The sequence below is a fragment of the Oryza sativa genome, chromosome 6 (assembly GCF_034140825.1).
Source record: "Oryza sativa Japonica Group chromosome 6, ASM3414082v1".
NCBI classification, from domain to species: domain Eukaryota; kingdom Viridiplantae; phylum Streptophyta; class Magnoliopsida; order Poales; family Poaceae; genus Oryza; species Oryza sativa.
The window spans coordinates 7,964,046-7,976,960 of NC_089040.1; the positions used below are offsets into that span (position 1 = coordinate 7,964,046).

Genomic DNA, 12,915 nt, shown 5'->3' on the forward strand with positions numbered 1-12,915 from the left:
TAGTATATCTATGCGCTTGCGGAAGGTGGTAGAGGAGGAGGAGGAGAGCTCCATGTCCATGGCGACGATGGCGTGCGACGTCGACGGTGTGTGTGTATGGATGAATGAATTGAACCGAGGACACAATGCTCGTTTCACTTGTAGCCACGCACCTGCAGAGGCCATGTCCGACTCGGATTGGTAGCTCGACCTTTCCTTTTTTCAGAAACTTCCGTGTCTCCGTTTCGGATTAAAGCACGTAATACTACTGCGAATCCGATTAGGTTTCAGTAAGTAAGTACGGAGTAATGAGCTTAGATTGCTCATCGTTTTGCTTCATTGATTGATGGTTTGGTTTGGTGGCTTAGGCTGGTTGGGCCTGCACGTGTAGGCCCACGCTAAATTTCAGCCCACGAGTATACCGCTCCGCCTGGGTCACACATACAAGGAATAAGTTCACATTGACTCCCTTAACTACCAACCGAATCTGATTTGTATCCTTCAACTGCAATATCAGATAAATCGACCGCCAACTATTAAAACCGGTGCAATTTGACTCCTTACGTGGTTTTGGAGGACGGTTCCACTGACGTGGCATCTACGTGGCATCGTTGACCTGGTATGTGGGGTTGACGTGGCGCTTAGGAGGCATGAGAATTAAAAACATTAAACATATATGTGGGCCCCTTACGTCATTCACAAAAAAAAAGAAATTATGGGGCCCATTGACATGTGGGGTCCACATGTCATCCCCTCTCTATCCTTTTTCCTCCAACCTCTCTCCCCCTTCTCTCTATGTTTCTCATCCTCCACTTCGGCACAGGATTTGGAGCGGTGGCGGGGAGCGCCGAAGCTGCAGTTGGGGCGGAAGTGGAGCGGGCGGGAAATGGGCCTCGACTTTTATGGCGCGCTGCTCTGGCACCGCTTGTTGGCCCCGTGGTCCTCAAGGTGGCGACCATCGCCAACGGTGGCGTCGGCTGCGAAAGCTCATCGTACCTCCGGTCGTACGCACACTACTTCAGCGCCCCCCGCTGCCGCCGCAACAGCTCCCGTCCTCTGACTGCTGTCGCTGCTCCGGCCCTCACTAGCCACAGCGAGGGAGTCCCGCCACTCGTCGTGGTCATCTCGTGCCCCATCGCCGCTGCTCTCGTCGTCGTCCCGCCGCACCGCTATGGTGAAGCCGGCCGGGAACGAAGGGCCGAAGCCATTCGAATGGGGAAGAGGAGGGCGGTGGTTCAGACAAGCGAAGCACGACGACTTAGAGACCAAGACCTCAACGGCGCGTGGCCTAGCTCGGAGGCAGCGGGCAAAGCTGGAGTTTAGCGGGGTTACATTGCCAGAGCAGCACGCACGAGCTAGAGTTGGTTAGGGACAAAGGTGGTTGCTAGCCACAGCCGCTGCTTCTGCTCCGGCCCTCGCCCCTCCGCTGGCGCCAGCATCGCCACTACTCTAGTCCTTGCCCCACCGCCGCCACTCCAGATCTCACACCGAAGGGGAGAGGAAGAGAAACAGAGAGAGAGAAGGGGAAGGGGGAGAGAGGGAGGAGGAAAAAGGATAGAAAGGGGATGACATTTGGGCCCCACATGATGAGGACATCACTTCATCGGATATACACATAACTTCACACATTCCAATGATAATTCTCAGTCTAAATCCAGTTCAGCCTCCGAAGACAGCACTGACTTTCAAACGGACCTAGCACCTTCATACCAACTCCGATTTGGGTGATCTTGCACCTGATAGAAAGCTTACCTCGCTACCTTTCAAACACATCTAATATCATATCCAAATTCATTTTGAGTCAACATGAATCATCAAAACAAGGCAGTGTTGTTACTGAAACCGAACTAGGGCCTTGGGTCTTGGGACTTGTAATAGACTAGGCCCATCTCGGAAGTGTCTTCCTCCACCTCCACGAATTAGCACTTAACCCTAGATTTATTTTCCTCTATAAATGTCTATGTACGCCCTCTAGAACAATTGGGTTTTGTTTAGTTGAATTTTGCCAAGTATCATTCACCTTGTCTCTAATCCTCGCTCGATTAGTCGGCAACTATAGATTCAGAGTCCCCAATAGTTGGTGTGTTGATTTACCGGGTCGATTAGATCTACCACTTCAATCGCAACTATTCCTTTGTGTTTAATCACCTATTCACAATATTTAGATTGCATCTTATCTTGTTCTTGCAGTGCTCTCTTGTTTGCATTGCAGGGATCATCAACCGCGTATCACGATTGGTACGAAATCGTTTGTAGTGTAGCGATTGCACGGCGTCCTAGACATAGCCTGGTTGGTAGCCACATCGCAAATGTTGCACTCGATCAAAGTGAGAGTTATCCCCTCACCAGAAGATCATGTCGTGAGAGAGAACGTCATCACCACATGTCGGTGGGCTCTATTTTTTTGTGTGAATGACAAATGAGGCCCAATATGTTTTTAATTCTTGTGCCACCTAAGCGGCATGTCAACACCACATACCAGGTCAACACTGAAACGTAGATGCCATGTCAGCAAAACCGCCCTCTAAAACCACCAAGAAAGTCAAATCGCTCCGGCTTTAATAGTTTGGGAGTTGAAATATCCGGTATTGCGGTTGAATGATACGAATCAGATTCGGTCACTAGTTAAGAGAGTCAAAGTGAATTTATTCCTTCCATAGTATCGCCTCCATCATTGATAGAAACCGGTTTAATTTGCCTCCCGTAGAGGTTTGGAGGCCATTTTCTTTTTCCTATGTGGCGCATGCATGACGTCTGGACATATATTGTACATTATTCTATTTTACACTTACAATCGTGAAAATACTTTGTCTCACCTACCATCTTTTAATCAACTTTAACTACTTCCTTTTTAAAAGTAACATTTGAATTACAAAATCTTTTTACGACTGAATGGCACTTTGGACCATTTTTTTTATCGACGAAGTTTCGTTTTTATCATCTTTTACTCAATATTTGAATTACCCCTAAACTATTTTTAAGCACATTATCGACTTCAAGTAGGATGAATACGGGCGGGTACGATCGGATTTGGCATCCCCATTTCCTAACCTATATTTTTCTGCAAATTCGAAGAGGAAAGTGTCGGATAACATATCGCTCATATTGTATCATGTGCCATATTATTTTCTCCAAATTGGATTCATAAATAAATATTTATATATAATTCATAAATATATACAAGTCTTCTCGTATCCTAAATCAATTTTTTTTGCGGATTTGGATTCGAACTTAGATAGTATGCTGCATTCTATTGTCCTCCCATATTTTTTCCGCGAGCTTTGGGGTGGATGGATGGTCGGAAAATATCCGTCCCATTTTCACTCCTAACCTCGAGTACATCAACTCTAGTATGATCACGAGCCGCCCTACACATAGATTGATCTTATCTTTGCCAAAGTAGAGACCAATAGAGAAGATAATTAGGGTGGTATAAAGTAAAACAAAAATGAACTTACTTCAAAGCGAAAGGAAGTACCTATATAACATTCGTCAGTTTTGTAGGAGAAAAACTTTCAAATATAACTAGTATGTAATTACAGTGTAACTATTATGTAACTAGTATTTAACTAATACGTAAGTTATATGTAAATTGATCTTTTTTTTTCTAAAAACACCCTTCATCGCAAGTGGCTAGCGCAGTGGACTTGCAAGCAACAAGTCAAGGGTTTGATTCCCTACTTGCGCACGTGCAATTCTTTTTTTTTTTATCTCGGTAGCACCAATCTTAAAGAACATCTGATAGTGGAAAATTTGAAAGTTTTGAAGAAATAAATGTGTTGAAAGTTTTTTGGCAAAATCAAAGCGAAAATATCAAGCAAAGAGTGATCTGAAATAAAACTTTGGTAGAAAGAATATATCCCAAACAGTAATTTACTTTTCCTTTATTACTCCGTGACATATACTAAGATCTTCCTCCACAATATCATTTCCTTGTAATATACAATCTGTACATCAAATCCGTTCCCTCCTTTTCTTTCCTTTTCCCCTCAATGTATCTACACCACAACAAGGATCTTATAACCCAGAGTAACGTGGTCACTGATTTGTGGGCCCGTGAGTAATGACACGTCACGCTTCCATCGATCTACACCGGCTATGCCCGCCGCTATGGTACACCGCAAAACTCGCGCGCAAATGCGGAGTTGAGGAGAAAACGTGCAACCCTTCACTGCCTTGCCTCCGTGCCGCCGTCATCGCCGCCGCCGCCGACGACGAGGTAGAGCTTCTGCCCGTCGTGGACCATGTCGACGTCGAGCACTCTGGCGCCGTCCTCGCCGAGCAGCCGGAGCCCCTCGCCGGAGCCGGCGAGGCCGAGCTTCTCCTGCGCCGAGCTGACGAGCCCCTCGATGGTGTGCGGGATCCACACCACCACCCCTTCCCGCCGCCGCTCGCCGCCGTCCCACGGGTGGTGCGGGAACACGGAGCACCGCCGCGGGTGCATCTTGTCCCGCACCTCCTCGCCGCGCTCCGGGTACCTGGAGAGCTCGCCGGACTTGGCCGCCTCCAGCAGCTGCACCATCGTCCGGCTCCCGCACCTGCGCCCTTCGTCCAGCGGCGTCGTGCCCCACCGGTCGGTGGCGAACACGCTGGCGCCGGCGTCGACGAGCAGCTTCGCCATCAGGTAGAGGCCCTCGGCGGCGGCGATGTGGAGCGGCGCGCGGTGGTCGTAGTCCCTCGCGTTCGGGTCGCCGCCGTAGGCGAGCGCCCGCCGGACGAAGTCCGTGTCGCCCCTCGCCACCGCCGTGCACAGGTGGCTCCCGGCGTTCTCCAGGCTCAGCTTCGCCCCCTTGCTGAACAGCAGCGTCGCCACCCGGTCGTGCCCCTGCTTCACCGCCTCCAGCAATGGCGTGTTGCCAAATTTGTCTGATCAAAAGAAGTTCAGAGAACTGAATTAGTTGCTGCTGCTTCCGAAAAAGAACTGAATTGGTTGCAAGATTGCGACGAACTGATCGATCATTACCGGAAAGATCGATGTCGACGCCTTCGTGGAGGAGGAACTGGACGACATCTTCGAACCCTTTGCAAGCCGCAAGATGCTGCGACGAAGACGAAGACACAAAAATCCAAATTAAGTCGAATCATGAGCAAACGCATCGGCAAGATCAAAAGCTTCCATGGATTGCAGATTTTCGTACCAGAGGAGATCGCCCGTCGTAATCGGTGTTCTTGGGATCGGCTCCTGCACGGATCAGGCTCTTGAGCTGATGCATGTCACCGTAGAACGCAGCGTTGTTCACTCGCAGCGTCAGCTCTGCCTCTTGCTTCCCGATGTGGAACGTGATGTCGGATTCCAGCTGCTTGATCCGGCTGCCGTATTCGCTACTCTGCAGTCACAATTCACAGTGCAAACCAGTAAGAAAAAATCTATCAAATCATGCATGAATTGCAGATGTTTTGCAGGATGGATTTCACTTTCAGAATCTGACAACATGAGTGCCATTTTGGCTGTCTCTGCAGTGTACCTCAGAAAGGTTGCTCAGAATTCTTCTTCCATCAACGAAGAAGATCTCCAGGATGTTTGTGAAGGATTGCTTGTCAAGCCGCAAAAGACGACAAAGTTCGCAGACACGAACGGTGAAGGGTTGTGGGATATTGCAGAGAACAGCGATTTCTCCAAAAGAACTTTCAGGCTCTAGCATTAGAATGGTCTCTTCTTGACCATCTTCACCAATGCCAACACCTTCCTACGCACAAGAAAAATATCATTGGTAAGTACTGAATTACTGATAGAATCATATCTAGTTACAAATCTGGAGCCTCTGCATTTTCTTAAGTAGTATTTTGAATAAAAATGCATTCCATATCAAACTCATTGGAATAGTGAAAGAATTAGGCTTTTGTGAGTTCAGGCTTGAACTCACCAGTGCCCCATGACAGACAAAGTACAGTTGATCAACTGCACTTCCCTGCTCCAAAATAACCTCTCCGGGTAGGAAGAACTCTTCCTGCAGCCTGATCACCTGCCACATCAGAACATGTTAGAGAAAATATGGGGAAAAAAATCCAGATTGAAATTTGTATGAAATATCCATGTATTGTAGTCTGACCAAAATAAAGGGGTACTTACAATCTGTTGAATGAATTCTGCTGAACATCCTTTAAACAGTGGAATGCTTTCGATATATGGCTTATACAGTGTTTGTGAAATCTGCAGATTTAATGCCATGTATTGTTAATCACAACAGATAAAAAGAAAGTTGATATACCATGTGTACAGAAGCATCAGTATAGTAAACTTACACGAATACAGTTTTCAAAACTGTATCACACAAGGGTGGGAAATAAAAATTTAATATTTTTTTGAACGAACAACAAAAATTAAATAAAGCATATCCTTACCTTCGCACGAATTGAGACTGGGATATCCTGAAGGACAGAAGCTTCAGTGTAGCTGCTTTCATACTGCAACCTCAAATGTCCTTTAATCTGTTCCCTTATGTCCTTTCCAAGCTTGTTTCTGTTCATGTACCTGATAACTTCTTTCATCTTATCCCTGAATCGCTCGGTTCTCGAGCCCTTGACAATAAGTGCAGTCATGTTACCAATGAGGTAGGCTCCAAGAATCATATCAAAGGAAACATAAATCATGATGAATATCATCTCCCTGACATTCACAGCATGAATGTCACCATAACCTGCAAAAATGAAAAGAACATTTCAGCATCTAAAAAAGTTAAGTTAATTTTACAGACTACAAGGATGACTCTGGACTGAAATGACACCAGAACTTACCAACAGTTGCCATGGTGACTATGGCAAAGTACAGCGATGTCATATAACGCTTGGTAAGATCAATCTCCCTGAAATGAGAATAACTATAGTCTCCCAACTGCAAGCTCCCTATCCATGTATATCCTTCCATTGATTCAGGAAGTGTTGTTGCAAGATAGTAGAAGATACATGCTGCTGTGTGCGTACAGTAGAGTTCCACAACTATGAGTTTCACAATCCTAGTAAACAGGTAATTTATACGGATATCTTTTTCCATGCTCCTGAAGAACTCTGTCACCTTCATAGCTCGTGTCAACCGAATCCACAATAGGTATCTTACTTCTTCTTTACTTCCACAAGCCTGATTCAAAATCAACGCATAAAAAACGAAGAAATATAAGCCAAATGTTTACCGCAATATAATGCCATGTTAACCAAAGAAAATTTTGTTAGATAAAGACCAACCTTATAGATAGCATCCCACGGAAAACAACCAAGAAGATCAAAAATGAAGCTTGATTTACAATATCTGAATTCAAACAGCAACAACAGATGTCACAATTGAGTTACTGCAGATCATATTTCAGGTGCAAATGCCTAAACAGAAGTTCCCTCTATTGTAACAGCACATTTTCAGCAACCTAAATAATTGATACTAGTTCTAACATATCATTATCAAGATGCATCCATTTTGATGGTTCTGAATTTCATAGTTCTAGCTGAATTTCAAGCAAGTGATGAGGAAGTTTTATTACCGGAGAGCGATGGAGGTGGGATTGTGAACCATGCGGTAGGTGTCAGGATCACGGTAGGCCACGAAGAACCTGAGAACAATGTCGATGAGGAAGGCGATCTGACCAGCTATGTCTAGGAAGAAGAGGTTCCTGGGGAGCCCCCTGAAGAAGCCAAATTCCAATGGCGTGAAGAAGGAACTGTACACTGCCCACACTAGTATGAACCTCGTCCATAACCGATACCACCTGCAGTGATTCCAAAAAAATATTAAAACCATAAGGTCATCCACAACTTAATATATGCACAAACAGCAATACAATTTGGTTGCCTGGGAAAGGTGTGAACTCTTAACTGCTGGGACTAGCTAGAAATAAGGATGCAAATCTCGTCAGTTACCAGCATAGCAACCAGAACAATATTAATTCTAATTCTAAATATAACGTTCAAATTGTAACTTATTCGAAATGTATATTTTCTTGCAAAGTCATACATAGATACATTAATGTATTTTATGAACTGGCCGATTATCAAACGGACCCGTATTTTTAAAAAAAAAAAAAGAAAAAAAATTCATACCCTTAGACCTTAGCTAGCTGAGAAACTTCATGGTCCTTCAGATGTACTAGAAATATAAATTTTGCTATGTTGAGAGTTACCAAACTATACACTAAAATATGGCATCTTCTTGTAAAACCACTTTAGCTAGAAACACCAAACAACCTTAGATTATTAGGTAAATTTTGGTTGTTAGGCCGAAAAAAGTATTGCTGAACGCTGCAGAGACCAAAGAAGTTGTCCCGGGTGAGTTCATACGCATAACCCATTATGCACACGCAAATGTCTGAGATGATGTGGCCCTGAGTGGGTTCCTAATGTGCACGGTGCACCGATCTGGTAGTACTGGTAAATAAACTAATTAGAGCGTGAAATCTAATAAACTAATTAAGAGGACGCTGAGAATGCTAGCTTGCACAGCCTGACAGCTACCTCATGTCGAACAGGATCCGTCCCTGTCAGCAAGAAAAGGTGGAACACGAAATAAAGCATGTTCTGAAGATTTCATCTTTTCTTTTTCCCCATGGTCCGTCACATGATAAAGATTTCAACTTTTATCATGTGATTATTTATATCCTTCTAGTCAGTTCAAACAAAATATTACTGTTTTACCGGTTCTTGGCAAGTACAAATTGGAACCAAAGTCAACTGATGTGTAGTGACCTAGGGATTAAAAGCATCTTTTATCATGTAATTGCCAAGTGAGATCATTGACAGGCAATTGATATAGTTAAACTACTCTGAAAAGTGTCAAAACAATCAAATACCCAGAATCCCGCAAAACCAATGGCTTCATGATGTAGCAAAATGGCTCTAAATTAAACTGAAAAATTCGGATACTGTCCCCTGACGCAGTTTGATTATGCCCTGTCACTGCTAATCAAAACTACTTGACACTGTCAGCACAGCATCAAATAAATAAATAAGCTGTCAAGAGATCCCTCAACCTACGCATTGACTTAATTATTATTCCTAAGTATGATGATTCCAGCTACATCACCACAGGATTAGCGGCTCGCTGGTAACAGTCCAAAAATACTCTTCATCCTGGCGAATATTTTATCTCGTTCAAACCATCAATCGAAATCAATGAAGAAACAAAATCAAAATTGGAGTTCACATCGATCTGGACAACCTCCCAAGTAGCCGTACATCTGGTTGGCGGTAAGTATAAGCTATAGCTTAGTTGTCATATTGTGATAAGCTCTCAGATTGCTCATTTGTATATTATTATTACCGGTTAACAACTATTACATACAGATGTAGATTGCCCAAAATCCTGTGTCTATGTTATTAGTACCTGCTTTCACGATTCCTATACACACTTCAGTATTTCAGTTATTTAATATAAAGCCATGATATGACGCAAACATGCTTACTTGACAAAATGTGCCTTACAATGTTTGGATGCTGACTAAGGACAAAAGTACCAGAGTATATTTAAGTATCCGTGCATGCATGAGAACGAAAGCAAAAGCTACTAATTCCTCCATTTTATTGAGCTTCCAATGAAAAGCAATCGATTTTCAAAAGCTTTTCAATTACAGAGTTTTCTCTGATCAACTTGCCCTCGAATAAACTGTTGGCCTCTGTCTTCTAGAGCATGTAATGTATTAAAAGGATGCACCCGTGCTTGTGTAAAGTGTTTATGAGTCTTTCACGGAATAAAAAGAAAATATGTACGCTAATTCATCAACTTGTAGCATCTTTACTCCCCACATAATAATGTCCGACGCATGTTTCATTTCATCCACTCTTTTCTCATCAAATAAAGGCAACAGAGAAGGAAAAAAAAGATATTTAGAGAGAGATACGTTCCTCGAAACACTTTTTTACGAAGAAATTGTAAGCATATTAGGGATTGAATACGTGACATTAGGTTGAACCACAGTACTATTAGTTACATCTCTAGGCAACAGAAAAGCCATGGTTATGTTAAAGATGTACTATTGTACTCTACTATCATCTTAATAAAGTTCAGCGATATACCGTCAAACCCGTTGGTACTAAGAGTACTAGTAGTAAGTACTAACCCCTGAAAGTTGAAATATATGTAACACGGCAAGCGAAAAATCCCAGAAGACCAAAAAAAATTTATGCAGCTAATTAAGAAGCTACAGGCTACTACAGCTAGTAAAGCGTGAGCACGCCAACGTTTGTATGGTCGTCAGAGTTTGTCCCGCGAACTGCGCTAAGCTAACATGTGGCTGCCCAATCAAGCAAAGCCTGCACATCTGGCAAACTCATCGACAAAAAAGTGTAGTTTCCAGGCAGAGACTGTACGTGTAGTTAAGCATCGCAGAAATTTTTGCAGAAAATAAAACGGGGAAAAAATTCTGGGACTAATATAATCTTGCCATATAAAACGAGATTTAAATATTTTTAAGGAAGAAATTTGGATGAAGAGAAGTCTCTACAAACATTTTCTTAAAGAAAAAAATTATATACGTACGTGTTGGGTATTGAATAGAGGACTTTAAGTTGAAACTGCACGTCCTTTATCACTTAGTTTATCTCTAATCTTGCCATATAATCAGTATACGTGCGAATATACTACTACTACATCATTTTTTTTTCTTTTAAAAAAATGGAACGTTCCGCGGCCAACGCTGTGAACCAAGCGATTTATTGATGAGAGGCAGAAAGAAAAATATTCGGAAAAGCTTTTAAGGAATAATAATAAATAATAGGGAATTTCTTCTGGTGCTGGTTTTTTTTCGAATTGATTAATGGAGCAGCAAGGAGGCGCGGCGAACCATCCGACCGGAGCGCGCTGGCCGATCAGCGGCGGTGCCGCCCTTCCCTTGCCGTGACGAAGCTTCTAGAATCTAGAGCCCGGCGGCGAGCGGAGGCAATCCATGGCGAGCGAGTGGATGGGATGGATATGGGAGGAAGGGGTGGGGGGAGCGTACTTGTTGTCGGGGTCGATGACGAAGTCCTGGAAGATGCCATCGTCGCCGTCGACGGGGGCGACGCGGCGGCGGCGCGGGCGGAAGCGGCCGAGGCGGAGGTCGGAGCCGAACAGCGCCAGGCGGCTCCCCCGCGACGACCCGATCCGGTCGCGCACCACGTCCACCTCGTACTCCTCTTCCCCATCGTCATCCTCCTCCTCCTCCTCCTCCTCCTTCTTCTTCCTCCCCGGCATATTCTCCCCGTCGTCGTCCTCCACCCTCCGCTTCGACCCTATCCCCCTCCCCATCCCCGCGCGCGGCTAGAGGCGGCGCCGCCGGCGGCGGATAAGCACACTAGCTCGATCGGGGGGAGTGTCGCGGCGCGCGGCGGCGATCGCCGCACGTGGTGGCGGTGGCGGTCGGGGAGGTGGTGGTGGTGGTGGGGTTCGAGCTCGAAGCGGGGGGAGACGAAGGGTTATTTATAGGGGGTGGAGAGCGAGAGCGAGAGCGGAGAGCAGGGAGGTGAAAAGCGGTGGTGGATTGGGTGGGTGGGTTGCCGATTGCGAGAGGTCGATTTCACTTTCACCGTTTTACTTTTACCGCGGCTCGCCGCTCGCCTAGCCTTCCTTTTCCGGGACGCCGGGAGGAGAGACGAAGAGGGTCCTCAGTGCAGGTTACGAAAGGTAAAAAAAAAAAAAAGTAAAACAGTGGCAAATTTGAGTTTTCAAACATCTTTCCTTTTCCTTTTTATTTTTTGGTTTTTAATTGAAACATCGTATTTTTAATGCTACGTGACAGTACTCCGTTCGAACGGGATAATACCTCAGAAGTCCTATCTGATACCTAGGAATCAGCTGATACCACTAGATATTAGGTAATACCTAAAAAGTATCATCCCGTCCGAACGGAATATTAACCAATAACTATTAGGCATCATGCCATATCTTATAGGTATCATTCCGTCCGAACGGAATACTGTGCTTGAGACATTTTCCTTTTTTACTTTCAGACACAGCTAGTCTCGGCAACATTATTTCGCATTGTCTAACGCTTGAAATGTTAGACGCTAATTCTATGTGTTAAGACATACTCCGCATACCTGATTGATTTTCATGCATACATGTAAAAATTTACGTGGAGCTAGATTTCTAAACAAGAATTATATTTGTTTTGCTATTGTTGATATTTGATAAATTGACAGTCCTTATCAAGTTTAGGCGCAATTTAATTACATTTTCTTTTTCGTCTTGCAAAAGCATAGCACCAGTGCACCACATGCAGAGGTCATACCGAGATAGCTAGGATACTCTGTTCATGGTCTTCAGCTATCATTTTAGCAGCCGTGCCACGTACTCATGCAGCTTTTCATGTTCAGTAGCACCCATATATATATGCACTGCAGAGCTTTGATTGCTCTCTAACAAGGCAACAATGACCATGTATCCACGTGGTTCTCCAATATACTCCCTCCGTACTCGTAAAGAAAGTCGTTTAGGACAATGTTTAAGTCAAACCTTGAGAATATAAATCATGAATAACTCTCATGCTGTTAAGTTTGAAATTGTAAAAGTTATATGAATAGATTTGTCTTGAAAAATACTTTCATAAAAGTATACATATATCAGTCTCAGTGGTTTTAGATTTCATCCACTCTGAGGGCCATCTGTGGTCTTTAGCTAGCGTTGCTGTTTTTGGGGACTTGTTGGGAGGGTAGCGTGGCTCGGCCCCTTCCCACTGCTTGGAGTTTGTTTTTAAGCTGTCGTAGTTTTCTAAGCTTCAGCTTTTTATTTTGCTTTTTCTTTCTTCCCCTAGTATAAACCGGTCTGGCTGATTACGGTGTGTAACTATAACTCTTTTCTTTTAATATATTGATGAGCAATCTTTTTGCGTGTTCGCGAAAAAAAGACACGTCGAAACCGAAAAGCTGGGCACAGTTGTCTCCGGTGCAACAAGAGCACACCGAAAGTTTGTGAGTTGTAACATTCCCTTTTTATAAATTTGGACAAAACCAGTAATTACTGTACATTGTAAGAGATAAGCA

General features: G+C 44.1%; 1 protein-coding gene across 1 annotated transcript; it reads right to left on the reverse strand.

Moving 5' to 3' along the window:
- Positions 1-3,827: 3,827 nt before the first annotated feature.
- On the reverse strand, positions 3,828-11,326 carry LOC4340653 (potassium channel KOR1-like). The gene is made up of 11 exons (NM_001421519.1): positions 10,896-11,326; positions 7,449-7,673; positions 7,159-7,222; positions 6,715-7,054; positions 6,322-6,617; positions 6,050-6,130; positions 5,844-5,942; positions 5,445-5,666; positions 5,118-5,306; positions 4,943-5,018; positions 3,828-4,845 (listed from the first exon to the last, which is right to left on the reverse strand). The coding sequence occupies exons 1-11, from the start codon at positions 11,180-11,182 to the stop codon at positions 4,148-4,150; spliced, it is 2,577 nt and encodes an 858-aa protein (NP_001408448.1). The 5' UTR covers positions 11,183-11,326; the 3' UTR covers positions 3,828-4,147.
- Between the last annotated feature and the right edge of the window lie 1,589 nt (positions 11,327-12,915).

Excerpts from the sequence above, each read along its gene's own strand:
- LOC4340653 (NM_001421519.1), bottom strand. The coding sequence starts at position 11,182 with ATGGGGAGGGGGATAGGGTCGAAGCGGAGGGTGGAGGACGACGACGGG. Across the intron at positions 7,674-10,895 it reads GTCATCGACCCCGACAACAA|GTGGTATCGGTTATGGACGA; the intron begins GTACGCTCCCCC and ends GAATCACTGCAG. Across the intron at positions 6,618-6,714 it reads AGTCACCATGGCAACTGTTG|GTTATGGTGACATTCATGCT; the intron begins GTAAGTTCTGGT and ends TCATTTTTGCAG.